Below are 21238 nucleotides of genomic sequence, written 5' to 3' on the forward strand. Positions count from 1 at the left end.
TTTTGTTTTAAATAATTATAAGTCAACTATAAATTAATCACAGATGCACATTTATTATAGCATAACTATAAAATAACTTTGAGAATTTTTCTTCATTCTTTTCATCAAATAATTGATTTATTAATTAAAAAAAATTAAATACAAAAAAGACGATCTACTTATTTAGTTTGTGATTGATGTTTAATATGATAGACCATATAATATATTTTTAAATGTAACAATATCTAATAGCTATGAGAAATGTGTTATAGGTAATATTATACCTTTCAACAGTGACTAAGAATTTTAGAATATTAATTAGAAATTGACAAACAGACACACAGAAATAAAAATAAAAATGTGATACTTTTCATTTCTATTCATTCGCACAATAACAATGTTAGTAGATAATTAATTAAAATAAAATTTAAAAAAATAGAATAATATTAATTGAAAATCAAAACAATATATTAATGAACCTTCAAAATATTTAGAAATCATCCAAACTTTTTTATTAATATGACCATCTCTTTTGATCCAACTTCCAAGATAATTAGAACCCATTTGAATTGACTTAAAAGAGTAACTTTTGAGTCAAAAATTAAAAGTCAAACTGAAATGGCTTTTAAGTCAAAAAATAAAAAGTAGGGGGAAACCTACTTTTGATTTTTGATTTATTTTAAAATTTTCTTTTTTATATATTTAACAAACACTTTCAAAATTCAAAAACTGATTTTCAATCTCAAAGGTTTGACGTTCAACTTAGTGAAGTAGTGAGACAGACGATCATTTTGAATGTTTAATCATATATATGAACTCTGTGTAAATTGCTTTTATCAAAATATCTAATAAAAAGGTGTGGCGTTTGAGCCTGAAGAAGGTCCAAATGCGTTGGAATCAATTTTATTATATAGGATAATATTAAATCTTTCTAAAACGTGTTTTAAGAAAAAATTAAATTGAACAACAAATTTAGTTAACATAAAAGTCGAAGATTAAATGCAATAATACATTGAAAATTTTCAATTTGATAGGAGTAAATTGTGTTCAACAATAGAAGGCTTAAAATTGTTGTTGTCACATTCATTTTGATTGGATTTGACTTTTAATTTAAAATAATACACATTTTCATAGACAAGTCAATAAATATATATATATATATATATATACCAAAAAAACTATTTATGCACCACAATTAATTTAAATTTTTATTTTTTTCCTTTTCATTCAATGGAGTTTTTAGATTAATTCCTACAAGAGAAACAAGATCATCAAGATCAAAGTGAAATATCAAAGAATTGAAGATTCAAGTTTTGATCAAGAAAAAACAAAAACTAGTATGTGGATTGTACAAGAAAATCTTAAGCTTGTATCTTTTAAATACTATAATTGTATTTATCTCATATACTACTGTTTGTTTCTTTTTTATAATGAACTTTATTCATCAACTCGCTTGAAATTCACATTTGATCTTGATGAGTTTGTTTATGGATATTGGCTTAAAAACTTCATTGAACTAACAAAAGAGAAAAAAAGTTCAAATTTGAATTTATTGTGGCAGATGAATTAAGATTTTGAATAATTTAATTTATTTTATCTTTTTCTTCGTTTCATTCAATAGAGTTTTTAGCCTAATTTCTACAAAAGAAACAAGATCATCAAGATCAAAGTGAAATATCAAAAGAATTGAAGATACAAGTTTTTGATTAAAAAAAGAAGCAAAAACTAGTATGTGAAGTATACAAGAAAATCTCAAACTTGTATTTTCTTAATATCGTGATTGTATTTATTCCATATACTAGTGTTTGTTTTTTCTTAATCATGAACTTTATACATCAACTCGCTTGATATTCACATTTGATCTTGATGAGTCTGTTCTTGTTGTTGGATATTGACCAAAAATACTTTATTGAACTAGAGAAGAAAAAAGTACAAATTTAAATTTATTTCGGCGGATGAATAAGATTTTGAATATATATATATAGAGTGAGAGATACACTTGTCTATAAAAAGGTAGATACTAAGAAAGTCAAATAAAACCTATAGATTAGATGTGTGAGTAATCCTACTTATTATTAAAAAAAAAATATGACTAAAAAATAAAATTATTTTTTAAAAAAATCATAAAATTAAAAGGCTTTCTTCAATGCCTTTAAAAGAGGAAGAAAATTAGAAAAATAATGCATGAAGAAAACCTAAGATTTTCTCATGTTTTTCTTTTTCGTTTTGCTCGGGTGTAACAAGAGATAGCAAGAGAAGTAAATAAAAAAAGATAAATATTTTCAATATTTAGCCGCGATATTAAATCTCAAAACGAAACTCCTTACGATAACAATTTTTTCATAAACATTTCACTTTTTTATTGCAAAACACACAGAATGAAGTTTGTTTGTAAAAAAAAAAATGAATGGAAATATCAATATTTATAGGAATGAATTATAATTTCTTTCTCAACATTTATGAGGTATTGGAAGACACAAAACAATCACTTGAATTATGAATCAAATCTTAAAACTCAGACAATCAAAGAGAAAAATGATGGTCTATTCAATGTATGCACAAAAATAGAGAAGTTCTTTGTCGATAGTGACAATGAATATCAAGTTTTGGTCAAAAATGAAAGAGGAAAAATCGATACATTAAGAAAAGAGATGATTGAATTTGATTTTTGGATCTTGAAAGTAATGCGTAAAATAAATGAAATAAGGCCTATATTTGAGTTACCCTTTCTTTTTATAGATTATGACAAAAATTATGAATTGAAATGTTTAATCTCATATGGAGGCTTGATCAAATTTCTGTGGTCTTTTTCTCTTCTTTCTTTTATGTTATTCGAGCTTCTAACTTAATAACTAATACAATGAATTAAATGATAAAAACTAATAATCAATACATAAAAAATATTAATATCATAACTTTACGTTAATATAAAATAAAAATACAATTTAAGGACCTATAGTTAACTCAAAAAGTATGATTTTTTAAATAAAATTACAACAATCAACTGTTTAAAACAAAAAAAGGTGCAAAGTGATAATAGTGAATCCGATAATAAAATATGTAATTTTAATAATAATTGTAAAAATTAAAAAAATAATAAATTGACAGTTAAAGTAAGGTAATTATATTTATTATTAATATCGAAGCTCGAAAATATAAATTGAAAAAAAAAATGATCAAAATTGAATGTCAACATTAGTAATACTCCTAATATACGTGTCTTCATGAACTGAATAAATTATTAATTAAAAATATTACGTACCTCAAAAAGTTAATGAGAGACTGGATCTGTGACTGTGAAAAACTCTCATTGGAAGGAGATGAGAAACATCTTGAAATCGCTACTTTTACTTTATATACATATAAAAAAGAAATGGTTAGATAAAAAAGAAGGAAAAGAAATGAAAGAGATAGTTTTAAAAAAAATGAACTTACACAAATTCTTCTCACAACACGATTTGATATGTTTATTAAAATCGCATTGAAATTCATTATATCCATCATCAAGAGTATAACTCTGTAAAAGAGGAAGAGATTACAAACAAGGAAGAAACAAGATGTAAAAGGTGATAAAGGAGGATACTTCCTTTTGCGATTTGAGAAAGTGAACCAGTGAAGACATCAAAAGTTAAATATTGATAAGCAACAAGAAAAAATGGAAGATCATGTTCAAAGATGTCTCGCCACTTGAGGCGATATGATATAGAGAAAGCGAAGATCACAATAGAAAGCCCTAACTGAGATGATCAATTTATAGAGTTGGCAAATGTCTTTATGGATCGACCAAACTTTGTTTAACTTGTTTGAACTCTGCTTTGGGCTTATTTGAGCTTTTTCTATACATATTTTACATATATGGACCACAAAACATAAAATAATTACAACTTCACAATTCAGCCCAAACTAATTCATCCATACATATTGACTCGAAATAAATTAGTCCGTACCTCTGTTAGTTTAGGCTATAGTTTTCTTCAGCTACCTTTAAATTTAGTCCAAATTTTGCCCCAAATCGTTTAAAATTTTAGGTTTAATTTTGCCCCAATCCAAAAATTTTAGGAAAAGTTACAGAAATATGCATTTTATGTTTCCCTTATTTTTGATATCCCCTTATATTTCTAAAAACCTCTAAAATCTCTTATTACTTTAATGTAATCGAGCTACATATTAATGTATCAAAGTCAGTATTTAATGTATACAAGGTACATATTATGCATTGATTTATTTTATAATGTATCAGAGGTAGTTTTTAATGTATCCGAGCTACATATTATGTATCCTATTTATGTTATAACGTATTTGAGATACACTTTAATGTATCTGAGCTACATAATAATGTATCCAATTTGTGTTACTTTTTAGGATTTAAATGTAACTACAAAATAACGAATTGTAATTTCATATTATAATCATGTGATTCCTTAAATTAATCCAAATTTTTATCACATTATTAGTTATTAAAAAAATTAGTTAACAAAATTAAAACATATTTGTTTAAAACAATTACACTTTAAAATAATTATTAAAATGTTTATATTTAAGTTTTACATCAAATTAAATGTATCCACGTCGTGCAAAAATATTCAAATAATACCTTTCAGCCAAACAAACATTCTCTCTTCAATTTATAATTATCTAAAAAACAAAAATCCAACTCCCTTCTTCTATTGTTCTTCGATTTTCATTCCCCTGTTTCTATCTCCTTTATATGTGACGTTTTCTTTGATTATTTTCAGAAATTGATAAAAATCTCCCAAAAAATATTCACAAAAATCTCATTGACTTTAGGTATGTTTTTTTAAAAAAAATCTATTTTACTGATTTGCATTTCTTTAAACCTTTCACTATATTTGTTTATATAATTGTTCAGTATATCCTCTATATTCGTTTGGATTTTTTTAAGGAAAATTCAAAATTTCTCTCTAATGGCGGACTCAGAGAGGACTACAAGAAGTATATCACGTATTGATCAATTTTTTCGCGATTTTTCATCTTTCGATCTTTGTATTACTCAAGGATAAGTCGATAATGTAGGATCAACGAATAAAAAGGCTGAAGAAAGCAGATGTAAGCATCTATAGACCTTATTCGTATGCTTCCTCAATTACAGAATATAAACATCATCAAGAGCAATGAAAAGAAAAGGAAACAATAGGCTCTTCGTCTTTATATGCATATGTATTTCCTTGTTCCCTTTCAAATTTAAAAAATCTGGAAAAATAATAAGTATTTCCTTTTATAAATTTTTTTAGTTTGGACAACTCATAATTAAACCACAATATATTTATCACGATTTTCATTGGATTTTATACATAAATTTTGTATTCATTCTAACTGTATTCCATCAAAATTTGTAATGTACTATGAATAGTTCATAATATCATTTTGTTGTGGGATACAACATATTTATGTATTTCTTTTATTTGTATGTTTATTAGTTTTATATTTAAGTCATCAACTTGTATTCATCCAAGTGAATACAAAGTTAGTGGTTCATAATAGTATATTCTCTCCCGTGATTTCTTCTTTTCGATATTAACTAATTGCATTCTTTTAAATTAATCAAAAAACGCATAACTCAGTTCTTAACAAATTAAAATACAAAAATTTTAAATAATATGAAACTTTTGCTTAATGGGATTCACTAAAAGCTAAAATATTGTCATTTTGAAAAAAAAAATCGTTATTTTTTTTCTTTTTTCTCATTTATTGTTTTTATCTTATCATTAATTATTTTGTCTTTCTCATTAAATATATATTTATTTTCTATTTTTTTTCATATCATCAATCATTCGAGATACTATTTATTAATATTTTTGTTAGTTTTTTTCTCTTTCTTTCTATATTTTTGCCTTTTAAAGAAAGTAAAATAATTTAGTTCTATTCTTTTCTTATTTATTAGTTTTATTTTCTCTTTTATTCTTCTTCTTATTTATTATTTTTATTTATTTTTCATATTCTAATAGAGATACCATTTGATAACAACTTTTTATTTCTTTTCTTAGTTTTTTCTCATTTTTTCCTCTATTAGAGATACCATTTAATAATATATTTTTTATTATTTCTTTCTCTATTCTTCTCTTTATTTTATTTTTTACTTTGTCTGAGATACCATTTAGTAATATATAATATCATTTACAAATGAGCAATACGTATAGAGTGTGAACAAGAAACCTTAATAATACTACAAAATAATAATAAAATAATATATATGTGTACATAAGCACAATCTTATAGATTATAGTATCATTGACTAATGAGTAATTTCTGAATAAGAAATATAATTATATCACAAAAATATACATATATTGTTATCGGTACATTCACTAACGAGTAATTTCTAAATAAGAAACCTTAATGACACACACATAGAGACACACACTCTGGCGTACACATGTCACTGATGAGTAATTTCTAAATAAGAAACCTTAATGACACACAATTGCTCTCATGCGCGCTTCCCCTTGGTATCGATAAAGGGACTTGCAAGCGCTTCCCGAATAAATTCACCCACCCCCACCCACACCCACATATATAGTATCAATTACACAAAATTAGTTTAGAGATATATCGTATAATTATTTAGTGGACTATGAGTATAAAAGATATATATTTATAATTATTCTGTTTTATGGGATATTTGCTTAATTTTTCCTCTTTTTTTTTATGTAATAAAAATGTTTCGAGATTCATTGAAAATTTTAAAAAATCTAAAAACCACAAATCACAAACTTACCTCTAATTTACATAAAATTTACAAATTATTAATTGCCTTTAGAATTCTAAAATTATCAAATATTTTTGTTTACTTTTTATTTCCTCATTTATATAGCTATCCTTCCAAAACAATAACAAAATAAATTTAAAAAATAACACTTTTTATTTTTCAAACCAAAAATACCAATCGATAATACTACTCACATGAACATTGCCAAACAAGGCATTAAATTGCCCATTAGGAAAGAGAAAAAAAAAATCACTACTTTGTCTCCTTTTTATCACCTCATACACCTTTAACTTCACTAAAAACCCTAGCTTCCAAACCTTGTTGCCTCCATTTTTCTTCCAATCGCAAAATCCCAATTTTGCTTCGGTAAGTTTTCGTTTTTCTACATTTATTCCTCTTTCTCTGTCGCCATTCTCTTATCAGTTCATTTTTCTCCGTTGTTTTGTGGTTTTTTCTCTATGCAGAATTTGTGTGTTTGAATTAATAGCTGTTTGGTAACTATGTCGGACGACGAGAGAGAAGAGAAGGAATTGGATCTCACAAGTCCTGAGGTCGTCACCAAGTACAAGAGCGCCGCTGAAATTGTTAACAGTTAATCCCGTTTCTCTATTTTTATTTTTTTGGTTTTCAATTTGATGTTTTATGCATTTTTTACATAGCCTATTTGATTTTCTGATTGATAGTTGAAACTTTTGTGGCATCTGATAGCTGAAAGTCTGTTGGTGTTTACTTCCTCTGGTGGAGAATAATCTCAATTATTCATAATTACAAAACTATTACACACCTGAGTAGAACCTAGGTTCATGGTGTGAAGCACTAAGTTTTGTTATTTTGGTTTCGGTTTTGCAGAGGCTCTGCAGTTGGTGTTGTCCGAATGCAAGCCAAAAGCAAAGATAGTTGATCTTTGTGAGAAAGGGGATGCCTTTATCAAAGAGTATGTATTTCTTGGGTTTTCTGTACTTTTAACATATGTAATTTTGACTTGTATGTCAGGAAATGATATCTGTTAAGTTAGCTGATTGAAGAATAAATTGTTGTGCAGGCAAACTGGAAATATGTACAAGAATGTGAAGAAGAAGATTGAGAGAGGTGTTGCATTTCCAACATGTATTTCAGTTAATAACACCGTGTGCCATTTCTCTCCATTGGCTAGTGATGAGACAGTAGTGGAAGAAGGTGATATATTGAAGATGTAAGTTATGGTTACATCACTTTGAGGTGATTTTCATTGTTTATCATGATTCCAGAAGCTACTTTTGATAAAAAAAATGAAATCTCTTTTGACACAGAGCTGCTAAGCTTAAATTCTAGCATCAAGTGCTGATGGCAGGATCTTTAAGTCATAAATAATTTGGTTTTTGTCCAGGTCGAAGTCTTAACTTTAGGCCGTAACTAGTCAATGGATTCAGAGGATTTTGCTGTGATCCTTTTTGATTGTATTGTGAAAATGAGATAAACTGTTCGTGTGAGTAACATGTAATTCTTTTTTGATGCAGTGACATGGGATGTCACATTGATGGATTTATTGCAGTAGTTGGACATACACATGTTCTTCACAATGGACCAGTTACTGGTAGAGCTGCTGATGTCATTGCAGCTGCTAATACAGCTGCTGAAGTTGCTTTGAGACTTGTGAGACCAGGAAAGAAGGTAATGTCATTCTAGATGTTTTCTTTTGTGATACATCAACTAATTACATTTCATTTTAGAGGTATTGACTGATATTTCTTTCTGTATCTTGCTTATATAAAATTAAGGGATTTCTACGTGGAATTGAATTATATTTATTCTTTACTCCCATAGTCTTTTTTGTTTGTTTCCCACTGGCTATTCCTCAATGGGTGCTTCTGTTAACTCAAGTAATTTTACCAAATGGATAGTGTCATCCTACTTTCTAAATGGTAGTAGTGATCTGGTGTTGATGTGCATGTTTTTTTTTTCAATCTTTGCTGCTCCTTTGCTTTGTGCAACATTTCCTCTCTTGCTTAAAAGACCTGCTATACTGCAACTTTTTCAGCTAATGCTATGATTCTCACCTTTGCCTATTTGAAAAGAAACTATAAGACCTTTTTTAGTTGGTGAATTGGAAGTCTTTCTCTGTGTGACTACTTGTTACATCCTTAGTTTGGTGGGTCTTTTTAGGAAGTGAAGGAGCGATTGAGGCTTCTTCTTTCCAATCGAGGAACCTCAAACAATAGTCGGAGACATAATCGATGGATGTGAGCAAATGTTACTTTGCAATGTATTTTTTTCCTCCAACCATATGATTATTTTGATCTTCAGTGGTCTAACATTTCCAGTCTCTCAGTGCAGTTTCTTTTTTTCTCGACAATTAGATTCTCCTTCTCTTAGTGCTTGGTAAATTTGATATGTAGTAGCACACTTTGTTGATTTTTTTTGATATGTACCTCAATCACTAGTCTTTTTGACTTGCATGAGATCCACTTAACTGAGTGTTATGCTCTGTAATGCCTGAGTTATAGATCATCTTAGGTAGTGTTACATAATGATTTACGTGTATGAACTTGTAAGTTGTTGGGTCTTTTTCTATTTTGTTTCAACTGGTGTTCTTATAATCCTCAGATTACTGTGAGGCAAGACTTCATGTCTTCCTTTGGTCTCAATTGAATGTACGATTATGTAGACAAGGACACAAGGTAGAGTAGGTGTTTAGGATACAGATGCTGTTTAGGCCAGTGAAGTCATGGCATGAAGATGCCAGGATGGTCTTTGACTTGTATCTCTTTTTTGGCTTCTTGTGTATTACTTTTGTTGTTAAGTTTCTTGGATGTTGCAGAACTCGGATGTAACAGAAGCTATTCAGAAGGTTGCTGCTGCCTATGACTGCAAGATTGTTGAGGGTGTATTGAGCCATCAAATGAAGCAGTTTGTTATTGATGGAAACAAAGTTGTATTGAGCGTGTCCAATCCTGATACAAGAGTAGATGAAGCAGAATTTGAAGAGAATGAGGTCTACTCCATTGATATCGTGACGAGCACTGGTGATGGAAAGGTATGGACGTGTATTGCACCTTTGACCTCTGAAAATTTAATATCATGAGTTCTCGTGAATCTCACAGTTCAGGGCCTTTGTTAAACTTTGCAGCCCAAGTTGTTGGATGAGAAACAAACAACGATCTACAAGAGAGCTGTGGACAAGAGCTATAACCTGAAGATGAAAGCCTCAAGGTTCATCTTCAGTGAAATCAGTCAGAAGTTCCCTATCATGCCATTTACCGCAAGGTCGATGATTTTCTCTAAATTCATATTCAACTGTAGTAATTTAGAAGTTTCATGATAATAGTGATGTCTGATTTCACATATCAAAGAGAATGCTGTTTGCTTACTCTTGTAGTTTTACTTGAGCAGGGATTTGGAGGAGAAGAGAGCTCGTTTGGGCCTTGTTGAATGTGTTAACCATGAGCTTTTGCAGCCATATCCTGTTCTACATGAGAAACCTGGTTGGTACCATTTTCTTCAGTATTCAAATTTTAGATGGAAGTTTTTTCGATAATATTCCTTGTTCGTTTTCATCATCTTTTGTTGCTACACAGGTGATTTGGTTGCTCACATTAAGTTCACAGTGCTGTTAATGCCTAATGGATCGGATAGGGTAACATCTCATTCGCTCCAGGAGCTTCAGCCTACAAAATCAACAGAGAATGAACCTGAAATCAAGGCTTGGCTAGCCCTTCCCACCAAGACTAAGAAGAAAGGTGGTGGGAAGAAAAAGAAAGGTAATTCAAAATGCATTTGCAAAATATATTTACCGAGTCAATGTTGCAAAACTTTCGAATTCTGATATCCCTATCCTCTTTGCATGAGCAGGAAAGAAAGGTGACAAAGTAGAAGAGGCATCTCAAGCTGAGCCTATGGAAGGATAGTGAAGTGGCTCTAAAACTTTCATACTTGCAATTTTGAGGTGCTATGATCGATTAACTTTACTGAAACTATTGGTTTAGTGTGGGTCGATTCGGCACGTTGAGCTGCTTATGTTCATCTTTGTGGGGTTATGAAAGACAATTATTGTACCCTTTCATGTGACGTTGTTCTCGTTAGGTTTTTCAATGCTATTCAAAATTCTCTTTTATCATTTTAATTTTGAACCTTCAATAAGTCCGTATTGTGCTTTTCTGTATTTGAAGTTAGAAAGATGACATTTTTGTTTCTGATATTGACTGGCTTCACTAAAATCAAACAAGATTGTTAAAACAGAACAATTATTTTTTCTGATTTTAACGGATTTGTTTAACTAGAAAAAATGTTTTCATAGTTATTAGTAGAGAAATCTCACCTTTTAATCAGTTCTTTATGAAGAAATGCTGAAACTGAAAGTTGATAGCAGATTGCGTCTTTTTGTGTTAAGCAATTTCGAATGACTATCTTGCAAAATGTATCAAATTTAAGTGGCTATTTATGTAATAATCGAATTGATTGAAGAAATTTGTACTTGGTACATCTTCATGAAATATTTATTATAATTGCACAACTGTATAGCCACAAGCAAGAAAAATATTGGAGTGCCTAGGAAGATCACATAGTGAAATGGTAATGACCTACAATATCTATGAACGAGGTTCACTGAGATAACAACTTAAGAAAGATATTGAAATAAAATTTGTATATTGAATAAGTACAACTATTTATATTCTAATAATACTTTTGCTATAAATATGAGTAATAGTTGTACTATGAGCCTATATATGTGAATTATGATGAGATGATTACGATCTCTTCATCTTTAATTAATTTTAGAACCCTTAATTGAATGAATTTCTTTTATTTAGAGTCTAGTTCCTATATATAATTCCCAATTCTTGTAATACATAATTCATAATTTAATTATATTACAAGATATCAAATAAATGAAAAATAATAAACACAAATACATATAAATATACTTTAGCTTAGTCTTTTAAGTCTTAACAAATATTTATATTCTCAAACTATATGTATTATGCATCATGATTATTATTTAATTTAATTAAAAGAATATATATTCATCCACGCACAAAAAATAGATAATAATTAGAGGGAAAAATTAGAGTGGTAATTGTAGATCTAGAATTGATTTTATTGTAGTTCATTCAAAGGCTCACCACGATAGGGCATCTATCAAATAACACTTCACTCCGTAGAAACTCAGCTTCTTCCATCCTTAGAGGCGGCGACTGTCCTCCGATTCTTCGAGTCGGTTGTGAGTCCTACATATTAGTACTACTAATCAGTTACTATATAGTATCATTTCCACTTGCGGCATAGTCGGAAGCGTTCGAATCTCTCTCTCCGACTCCGGTGAGTGCTAAGTTTTTCTGTTAATTCGTCTTTGTTGTTGTTGTTTTTTGTTTGAACTTGTATCTGCGTTTTCCGAACTGTATAATCAATTTTTGAATTTTGTAGTTGTACTTAGGGTTTAGCTATTTGAGCCGACTGATTTGAGTTGTTGAGGTTTTTTTTTTTTTTTGAATTTTAGGTTTTCTGATTTTCGACTGGAAGATGTCGAATTTGGGCGGTGGTGCAGAAGCACATGCACGTTTCAAACAGTATGAGTATAGAGCGAACTCAAGTCTTGTTCTAACTACTGATTCTCGTCCCCGAGATACTCATGAACCCTCTGGTGAACCTGAGTCTCTTTATGGAAAAATTGACCCTAAATCATTTGGTGATCGAGCTTACAAGGGTAGACCTCCGGAGTTGGATGAGAAACTTCAGAAGGCTAGGAAGAAGAAGGAGCGGGAACCACTCGTCTCTGAGCCCACTAGGCAAAGTAAGAAGAGACGGCTTCAGGAAGAAAGTGTTCTTACTTCGAGTGAGGAAGGTGTTTACCAGCCTAAAACAAAGGAAACTAGGGCTGCTTATGAGGCTATGCTGAGCTTGATTCAGCAGCAACTTGGGGGACAGCCTCTCAATATCGTAAGTGGAGCAGCTGATGAGATGTTGGCGGTGTTGAAAAATGATAACTTCAAGAACCCCGAAAAGAAAAAGGAAATTGAGAAGCTGTTAAATCCTATATCGAATCAGGTGTTTGATCAGTTGGTGTCAATTGGGCGACTCATTACTGACTATCAGGATGGTGGCGATGCATCAGTGTCTGCTGCAGCTGATGGCGATGATGGTCTTGATGATGATGTCGGTGTAGCAGTTGAGTTTGAGGAGAATGAAGAAGAAGAAGAAGAGAGTGATCTTGATGTTGTACCTGATGACGAAGAGGAGGACGATGATGTGATGGAAGCCAGTGCTTCTGGTGCTATGCAGATGGGCAGTGGCATTGATGACGATGAGATGCGGGAGGCCGATGAGGGAATGACCTTGAATGTTCAGGACATAGATGCTTATTGGCTTCAAAGAAAGATCTCTCAAGCTTATGAGCAGCAGATCGATCCCCAACAGAGCCAAAAGCTTGCTGAAGAGGTTCTTAAAATTCTTGCTGAAGGCGATGATCGTGAAGTAGAAACAAAGCTGCTGGTGCATCTCCAATTTGATAAGTTCAGTCTCATCAAATATCTTCTGCGCAACCGGCTAAAGGTAGTATGGTGTACCCGTCTTGCAAGGGCTGAGGACCAAGAGAATAGAAAGAAAATTGAAGAAGAGATGTTGGGGTTGGGACAAGATCATGTGGCTATATTAGAACAGTTGCATGCTACTAGGGCTACTGCAAAAGAGAGGCAGAAGAATCTGGAGAAAAGCATTAGGGAAGAGGCTAGGCGTCTTAAAGACGAGTCTGGTGTTGATGGTGATGGAGAAAGGAAGGCACTTGTAGATAGAGATCTTGATAATGGTTGGTTAATGGGGCAGCGTCAGTTTCTTGATCTCGACAGCCTTGCATTTCAGCAAGGTGGTTTGTTGATGGCAAATAAGAAATGTGAGCTTCCAGTGGGGTCTTACAGGAATCATAAGAAGGGCTACGAGGAAGTTCACGTGCCAGCATTGAAGCCAAGGCCACTAGATCCTGGTGAAGAGCTTGTGAAGATATCCTCCATTCCCGAGTGGGCTCAACCAGCATTCAGTGGGATGACCCAATTAAACAGGGTGCAGAGTAAAGTATATGAGACTGCCCTCTTTTCTCCGGAGAACATTTTGCTCTGTGCTCCAACTGGTGCCGGGAAGACCAATGTAGCTATGCTCACTATACTTCAGCAAATTGCACTAAACCGCAATGAAGATGATGGTACATTCAACCACAACAACTATAAGATTGTATATGTGGCACCCATGAAAGCCCTTGTTGCAGAAGTGGTTGGCAATCTCTCCAAGCGTTTGGAACATTATGGTGTCACAGTGAAAGAGTTGAGTGGTGATCAAACATTAACTCGTCAACAGATTGAAGAGACTCAAATTATTGTGACTACCCCAGAAAAGTGGGATATTATCACCAGAAAGTCGGGCGATCGCACATATACACAGCTTGTGAAACTTCTTATTGTTGATGAGATTCATCTGCTGCATGACAATAGAGGTCCTGTCTTGGAGAGTATCATCGCTAGAACTATTCGACAGATCGAAACCACCAAAGAGCATATTCGTCTTGTTGGATTGTCAGCAACTCTTCCAAATTATGAGGACGTGGCTGTATTTTTGCGAGTGGATCTGAAGAAAGGACTCTTCCATTTTGACAATAGCTATAGGCCTGTTCCGTTGGCTCAGCAGTATATTGGAATTACAGTTAAGAAGCCACTGCAGAGATTCCAGTTGATGAATGATGTTTGCTATGAGAAGGTGATTAGTATTGCAGGAAAGCATCAGGTGCTTATTTTTGTCCATTCAAGGAAGGAAACATCTAAAACAGCTCGTGCGATACGGGATACTGCACTTGCTAATGACACCCTTGGTAAGTTTTTGAAGGAGGACAGTTTAACTCGGGAACTTTTACAGTCGCAAACTGAGCTTGTGAAGAGCAATGATCTCAAAGATCTTTTACCATATGGTTTTGCTATTCATCATGCGGGGATGGTTAGAACAGATCGGCAACTTGTGGAGGATCTTTTTGCTGATGGCCATGTGCAAGTGTTGGTTTCAACAGCCACTTTAGCATGGGGTGTCAATTTACCTGCACATACTGTGATTATAAAAGGTACCCAGATTTACAATCCTGAGAAAGGAGCATGGACTGAACTCAGTCCTCTTGATGTTATGCAAATGCTTGGTCGTGCTGGACGTCCTCAATATGACACCTATGGTGAAGGGATCATATTAACGGGCCACAGCGAATTGCAATATTATTTGTCCCTGATGAATCAGCAGCTGCCAATAGAAAGTCAATTTATCTCCAAGTTGGCAGATCAGTTAAATGCCGAGATTGTCCTCGGGACTGTGTTGAATGCCAAGGAAGCATGTAAATGGCTCCTGTATACGTACCTCTATGTCCGCATGGTACGGAATCCCACACTTTATGGTCTACCTGCTGATGCTCTAAAGACCGACTATGCTTTGGAGGAAAGGCGTGCTGACTTGGTAAGTCTTATATATATTCCACTTGCTGTTCCTTTCTGTCCTTAATTTATTTTTGATAAAAGTTTCATTAATAGCGCCAAGAAGGCATTGCAAAATAAAAAGAACAAAATTTACAGTATCACCATCAATGTTTCATCCCTAGGAACTCTGAAAGCAACATGTACTGAGAAAATTTTCTATCTTGTTGATCCTACACCAGAAACATAAATTCTGAGTACATTTATTTTTTTACAAATGATATGTGTTTTTTGTGTCCTTCAAAGAATCTCTTACTCCCCTCTAACCAAATTCTCCATGTGGTGCACGAAGGAATGGTTTTCCAGATCTGTTTTCATCTTTTGTACTCTTCTACTCCGCCTCCAGTAAATTCTTCATGTGTTGAGACATTATCTGCTGCTCATTTTGTATAAAGAAAAAGATCCTAGATTTGTCTTGTTTGCTGCAAAGGAAAACTAGATGGCCAATCGTTTCCTGAGCAAAACCAGCAACTACTGCACAGGAAGAAGCCTTTTCCTATAAAATTCTATGAGCTAAACACACATCTTCTTACAGCAATCCAACCAAAACAAGAAAACCTTAGAAGATGCTTTTTACTCTCACAACAATTTCCAAGCCCAAGACTTATTCCACCTGTCTGGTGGCTTCTGTAGAAGGGTATACCAGCTTTTAACAAAGATTGTTCTATCCTTACTAGCTTTCTGGGAATCTAGCCGGCTCACGTCAAGGTTTATAGATTCCAAAATATATAGAAATTGGTTAATCTTCATGCGTTTTCCCAGTCAATGAAGTTTCTTCTTTAATTTAAATGCCAGTGCGAGCCAGTATAACATTTGGTAGCTGTACTATCTTTGCTTACAGCTAAGCTACACAATACAGGAGATTTGTCCATTAAGTATTCTTTCTCCCAACCTAAATCTGTCCAGAAAGAATCCTGTAGCCGCTGCCATCATTTAGTTTGACATGGTGCTAGAATTCAGACCAAAGCTTGCATATAATCTTTCAAACTCCTATATAAGTAGGCACATACACTGAATTGGTGCGCCGAATTTGCTTCACCGTATTTAACAGTAATTATTGCTTTGCAACATCAATTCTCTTTAAATATCTGCGACCATCTAAATGACATACTCATATTATGATATTCTCTTGGTTGCACCGTATTTTTGTATTGCTAAATGTTGTTCAAATGGCTTGCTCAGATTCTCCATGATAAATAATCTTGCGCTCCCGTGAAATTGATGCCATTCATGGAAAAAAGTGATGTCTAATAGTTGAGTGAGTATTTATGTTAATGCTTAGTTTATAGTAGTTAGATCGTTGGTAGCTTTCGTTCTTGGTGAGTTGATGCCAGCTAGTTGTTTATATGGAGAGCTAATTTCCATTAGTTTGAATGAAACAGAGCAGAGATTAACCTTCAATATAATTAATTCTATGATAATCAATGGCAGTAACATCCGACACATGTGCAATATTTCTTCCATCTTTGAAATTGTTGTTATGTCTTATTGTACTGATAGTTTGACCTTTGAGTTGTATTTTGTTCCATCTTAGCTGAAAAGCATTGATAGTTCCTTCAGAGTTTGAAATACTTGCTTGCAGGTACATTCTGCTGCTGTATTGCTGGACAAGAATAACTTGGTCAAGTATGACAGAAAAAGTGGATATTTCCAGGTGACTGACCTGGGTCGCATTGCGAGTTATTATTATATAACTCATGGGACAATTTCCACATACAATGAGCATTTGAAGCCTACGATGGGTGACATTGAACTTTGCAGACTTTTCTCTCTTAGTGAGGAATTCAAATATGTTACAGTCAGACAAGATGAGAAAATGGAATTGGCGAAGCTTCTAGATCGTGTTCCTATCCCAATAAAAGAGAGTCTTGAGGAACCCAGTGCCAAGATCAATGTACTATTGCAGGCATATATTTCACGGCTGAAGCTTGAAGGGTTGTCCCTGTCATCCGACATGGTTTATATCACTCAGGTTAGTTGTGTTGTATAAATAGACTCCTATAGTTGCTTATTTCTTTAATCATTTGCGATTTGGTGTTATCTGATAGCGAATTATCTTACTTAGTCATTTGCTTTTGCAGAGTGCTGCACGTCTGATGCGAGCCCTTTTTGAGATTGTTCTGAAAAGGGGATGGGCTCAGTTAGCTGAGAAGGCCTTAAAATGGTGCAAAATGATAAGCAAGAGGATGTGGAGTGTACAGACACCACTTCGCCAATTCCATGGCATACCAAATGAAATCTTGATGAAGTTGGAGAAGAAAGATTTGGCTTGGGAGCGTTATTATGATCTTTCATCACAAGAGTTGGGAGAGCTTATCCGGTTCCCAAAGATGGGAAGGACATTACACAAGTTCATTCATCAGTTCCCAAAGCTGAACCTTGCTGCACATGTTCAACCAATTACGCGGTCAGTCTTGAGGGTTGAATTGACTATTACACCGGATTTCCAATGGGAAGACAAGGTTCATGGTTATGTAGAATCTTTCTGGATAATTGTTGAAGATAATGATGGGGAGTATATTCTCCATCATGAATATTTCATGTTGAAGAAGCAGTATATTGATGAGGACCATACTTTGAACTTCACAGTCCCAATATATGAGCCACTGCCCCCACAGTACTTCATTCGGGTTGTCTCCGACAAATGGCTAGGGTCCCTAACTGTTTTGCCCGTCTCTTTCCGACATCTGATTTTGCCAGAGAAATATCCTCCTCCCACTGAATTACTAGACTTGCAACCTCTGCCAGTTACTGCATTGAGGAATCCAGCTTATGAAGCACTTTATCAAGATTTTAAGCATTTCAATCCGGTTCAGACTCAGGTTTTCACAGTGCTGTACAATTCAGATGACAATGTCTTGGTTGCAGCTCCAACTGGTAGTGGGAAGACTATTTGTGCTGAATTTGCCATATTAAGGAATCATCAGAAAGGACCTGATAGTACCATTCGTGCTGTGTATATAGCTCCACTGGAGGCTCTCGCTAAGGAGCGGTTCAATGATTGGAAAACGAAATTTGGGGACCATCTGGGAATGAGGGTTGTTGAATTAACTGGGGAGACCGCCAGTGATCTGAAGCTGTTGGAGAAGGGTCAATTAATTATCAGCACACCTGAGAAATGGGATGCTTTGTCTCGTCGCTGGAAACAACGTAAGCATGTTCAGCAAGTCAGTCTTTTCATTATTGATGAATTGCACCTAATTGGGGGTCAAGGTGGCCCAATCCTGGAGGTGATAGTCTCTCGGATGAGATATATCTCAAGCCAGGTTGAGAACAAGATCCGCATCGTTGCTTTGTCTACTTCCTTAGCTAATGCCAAGGATTTGGGAGAATGGATTGGGGCTACATCTCATGGGCTCTTCAACTTTCCTCCTGGTGTAAGGCCTGTGCCACTTGAAATACACATTCAAGGTGTTGATATTGCTAACTTTGAAGCTAGGATGCAAGCCATGACAAAACCCACATATACTGCAATAGTCCAACATGCAAGGAAGGGAAAACCTGCACTTGTGTATGTTCCCACTAGGAAGCATGCTCGCTTGACTGCTGTAGATCTGATGACTTATTCAAGCATGGACAGTGAAGACACACCCATATTTCTGCTACGATCTGCAGAAGAGCTGGAACCTTTCGTGGAAAGGATCAATGAACCTATGCTGCAAGAGACACTCAAGTATGGTGTGGGATACTTGCATGAGGGGTTGAGTGCCACTGATCAGGATATAGTGAAGACATTGTTTGAAACTGGATGGATTCAAGTGTGTGTGATGAATGGCACAATGTGTTGGGGAGTACCATTATCTGCACATTTGGTGGTGGTCATGGGGACACAGTATTATGATGGTAGAGAAAATGCACACACTGATTATCCCGTTACTGATTTGTTGCAGATGATGGGCCATGCCAGTCGACCTCTTGTAGATAGCTCAGGGAAGTGTGTTATCCTCTGCCATGCACCACGCAAGGATTACTACAAGAAGTTCTTGTATGAAGCATTCCCAGTTGAAAGCCATCTGCAACATTATCTCCATGATAATTTGAATGCTGAGGTGGTGGTTGGCGTTATTCAGAACAAGCAGGATGCTGTTGATTACCTAACATGGACCTTCATGTATAGGAGGCTGACACAGAATCCAAATTACTACAATCTGCAGGGTGTTAGTCATAGGCATCTGTCTGACCAACTGTCGGAGCTAGTGGAGAATACCATCAGTGACTTGGAGGCTAGTAAATGTGTCACTGTTGAGGATGAATTTTTGCTTTCACCTTTGAATCTCGGTATGATAGCGTCATATTATTATATCAGTTACACCACAATAGAGCGATTTAGCTCTTCTGTGACCTCCAAGACAAAGTTGAAGGGCTTGCTGGAAATATTGGCGTCAGCGTCGGAGTTTGAACAGCTTCCAATACGACCAGGTGAAGAGGAATTGATAAGAAGGTTGATTAATCATCTGCGTTTCTCTTTTGAGAACCCGAAATACACAGATCCTCATGTCAAGGCTAATGCTCTTTTACAAGCCCATTTCTCTAGGCAAATGGTGGGCGGAAATCTTGCTTCTGACCAGCAAGAGGTGTTGCTTTCCGCTACTAGGCTGCTTCAAGCAATGGTTGATGTTATTTCCAGTAATGGTTGGCTTAGTCTAGCACTTCTAACAATGGAGGTGAGCCAGATGGTGACACAGGGAATGTGGGAACGTGACTCGATGCTTCTCCAGCTTCCACACTTCACAAAAGAATTGGCTAAGAAGTGCCAAGAAAATCCAGGGAGGAGCATAGAGACAGTGTTTGATTTGGTGGAGATGGAAGATAATGAGAGGCGTGAGCTCTTGCAGATGTCAGACTTGCAGCTTCTGGATATTGCCCGGTTCTGTAACCGGTTTCCAAACATTGATTTGACGTATCATGTGGTGGACAGTGATAACGTGAGTGCTGGAGACGATGTAAGTGTGCAGGTAACCCTTGAGCGAGATCTTGAGGGTAGAACAGAAGTTGGACCTGTTTTTGCACCTAGATATCCCAAAACCAAAGAGGAAGGATGGTGGCTTGTTGTCGGGGATACAAAGAGCAACCAATTACTGGCCATTAAGAGAGTCACTCTCCAAAGGAAATCTAAGGTCAAGCTGGATTTTGCTGCCCCTGCTGAAGCTGGAATGAGGAACTACACACTCTATTTCATGTGCGATTCTTATCTGGGTTGTGACCAGGAATACAACTTTACTCTTGATGTTAAAGAGGCAATGGCTGAAGATGACAGTTGAAGAGAATGATGTAGGTTATTTCTTTTTCTGAGAACTTTTCCCAAGTGCTTTATCTATTTTTGTAGACAATCTAGTGGTGATTAGTTATGCAGCTTTCAGTTGGTACTGGATCCTTCAGTTTTAATGCTGCACCTGCTTTATAGCTTTTAGGAGGACTTGTTCAGTATGAATTCAAAATGGAAGTACTTACTAAACTTTTGACGTTTGAAACTGAACATGTCTTGTTATATTTTCCTTTGGTTTTTCTTGAATGGAGCAGTAGGTATCTTAATCAATTAGATAGTACTAAATCAAAGTTACCCAAATATAGCACAAAAGAGGAAGCTGCGCAAATAACATTACCAAAAATTAAATTTTAGAATCAAATATTCAATTAAACTATTTGTTCTGATTTGCATAGTTGATCAAGCCAGAGACCCAAGCCAAGGTCAAAGCATAATCAAAAGTTATTAGCAATATCCAAGTGCTAACCCTACACTCATTTGGTTAAAACCAATTTGGCCAGCCAAAGAGGCTAAACACACAAGGATGTATAACTCATATGCATTGCTAAACAGATCTCTAAATGACATGCTAAATCATATGCTGAATTGCTAATAAGACCTAATGAAGTTCTCTTCTAAGAAAAAATGAAGGTTCAAGCTGGAGGATCATGTCATGAAATTACTTCAAAATAGCCAAAATCGACCAACAATCAAACTAGAAGATTACTGGTGTTGAACACAGCACGGATAAGAGCGAAACCAAGAGATCATACTTGGTAGTTCAAATTCGCAGTCTTAGGATCTGTTCTCAATTTTAAG

The 21238-nt window shown here is 34.4% G+C and overlaps 2 protein-coding genes and 1 long non-coding RNA gene across 3 annotated transcripts; 2 read left to right on the top strand and 1 right to left on the bottom strand.

Moving 5' to 3' along the window:
- Window positions 1-3093: 3093 nt before the first annotated feature.
- LOC104648135 (uncharacterized) lies at window positions 3094-3875 on the bottom strand. Its single transcript, XR_003247288.2, has 2 exons — window positions 3415-3875; window positions 3094-3329 (listed from the first exon to the last, which is right to left on the bottom strand). It is a non-coding gene; the product is annotated as an uncharacterized lncRNA (long non-coding RNA).
- Window positions 3876-6900: 3025 nt separating this feature from the next.
- On the top strand, window positions 6901-10822 carry LOC101255804 (ERBB-3 BINDING PROTEIN 1). Its single transcript, XM_004242468.4, has 10 exons — window positions 6901-7072; window positions 7171-7297; window positions 7556-7640; window positions 7749-7898; window positions 8203-8356; window positions 9504-9719; window positions 9813-9949; window positions 10076-10167; window positions 10261-10443; window positions 10535-10822. Exons 2-10 carry the CDS (start codon window positions 7207-7209, stop codon window positions 10588-10590), a joined length of 1164 nt encoding a protein of 387 aa, XP_004242516.1. The 5' UTR covers window positions 6901-7072; window positions 7171-7206; the 3' UTR covers window positions 10591-10822.
- A 515-nt stretch (window positions 10823-11337) lies between these two features.
- LOC101255504 (DExH-box ATP-dependent RNA helicase DExH12) lies at window positions 11338-20645 on the top strand. The gene is made up of 4 exons (XM_004242467.4): window positions 11338-12001; window positions 12180-15157; window positions 16757-17146; window positions 17256-20645. Exons 2-4 carry the CDS (start codon window positions 12203-12205, stop codon window positions 20433-20435), a joined length of 6525 nt encoding a protein of 2174 aa, XP_004242515.1. The 5' UTR covers window positions 11338-12001; window positions 12180-12202; the 3' UTR covers window positions 20436-20645.
- Window positions 20646-21238: the final 593 nt, after the last annotated feature.

Source organism: Solanum lycopersicum, chromosome 6 (assembly GCF_036512215.1).
Source record: "Solanum lycopersicum chromosome 6, SLM_r2.1".
Lineage (NCBI taxonomy): Eukaryota > Viridiplantae > Streptophyta > Magnoliopsida > Solanales > Solanaceae > Solanum > Solanum lycopersicum.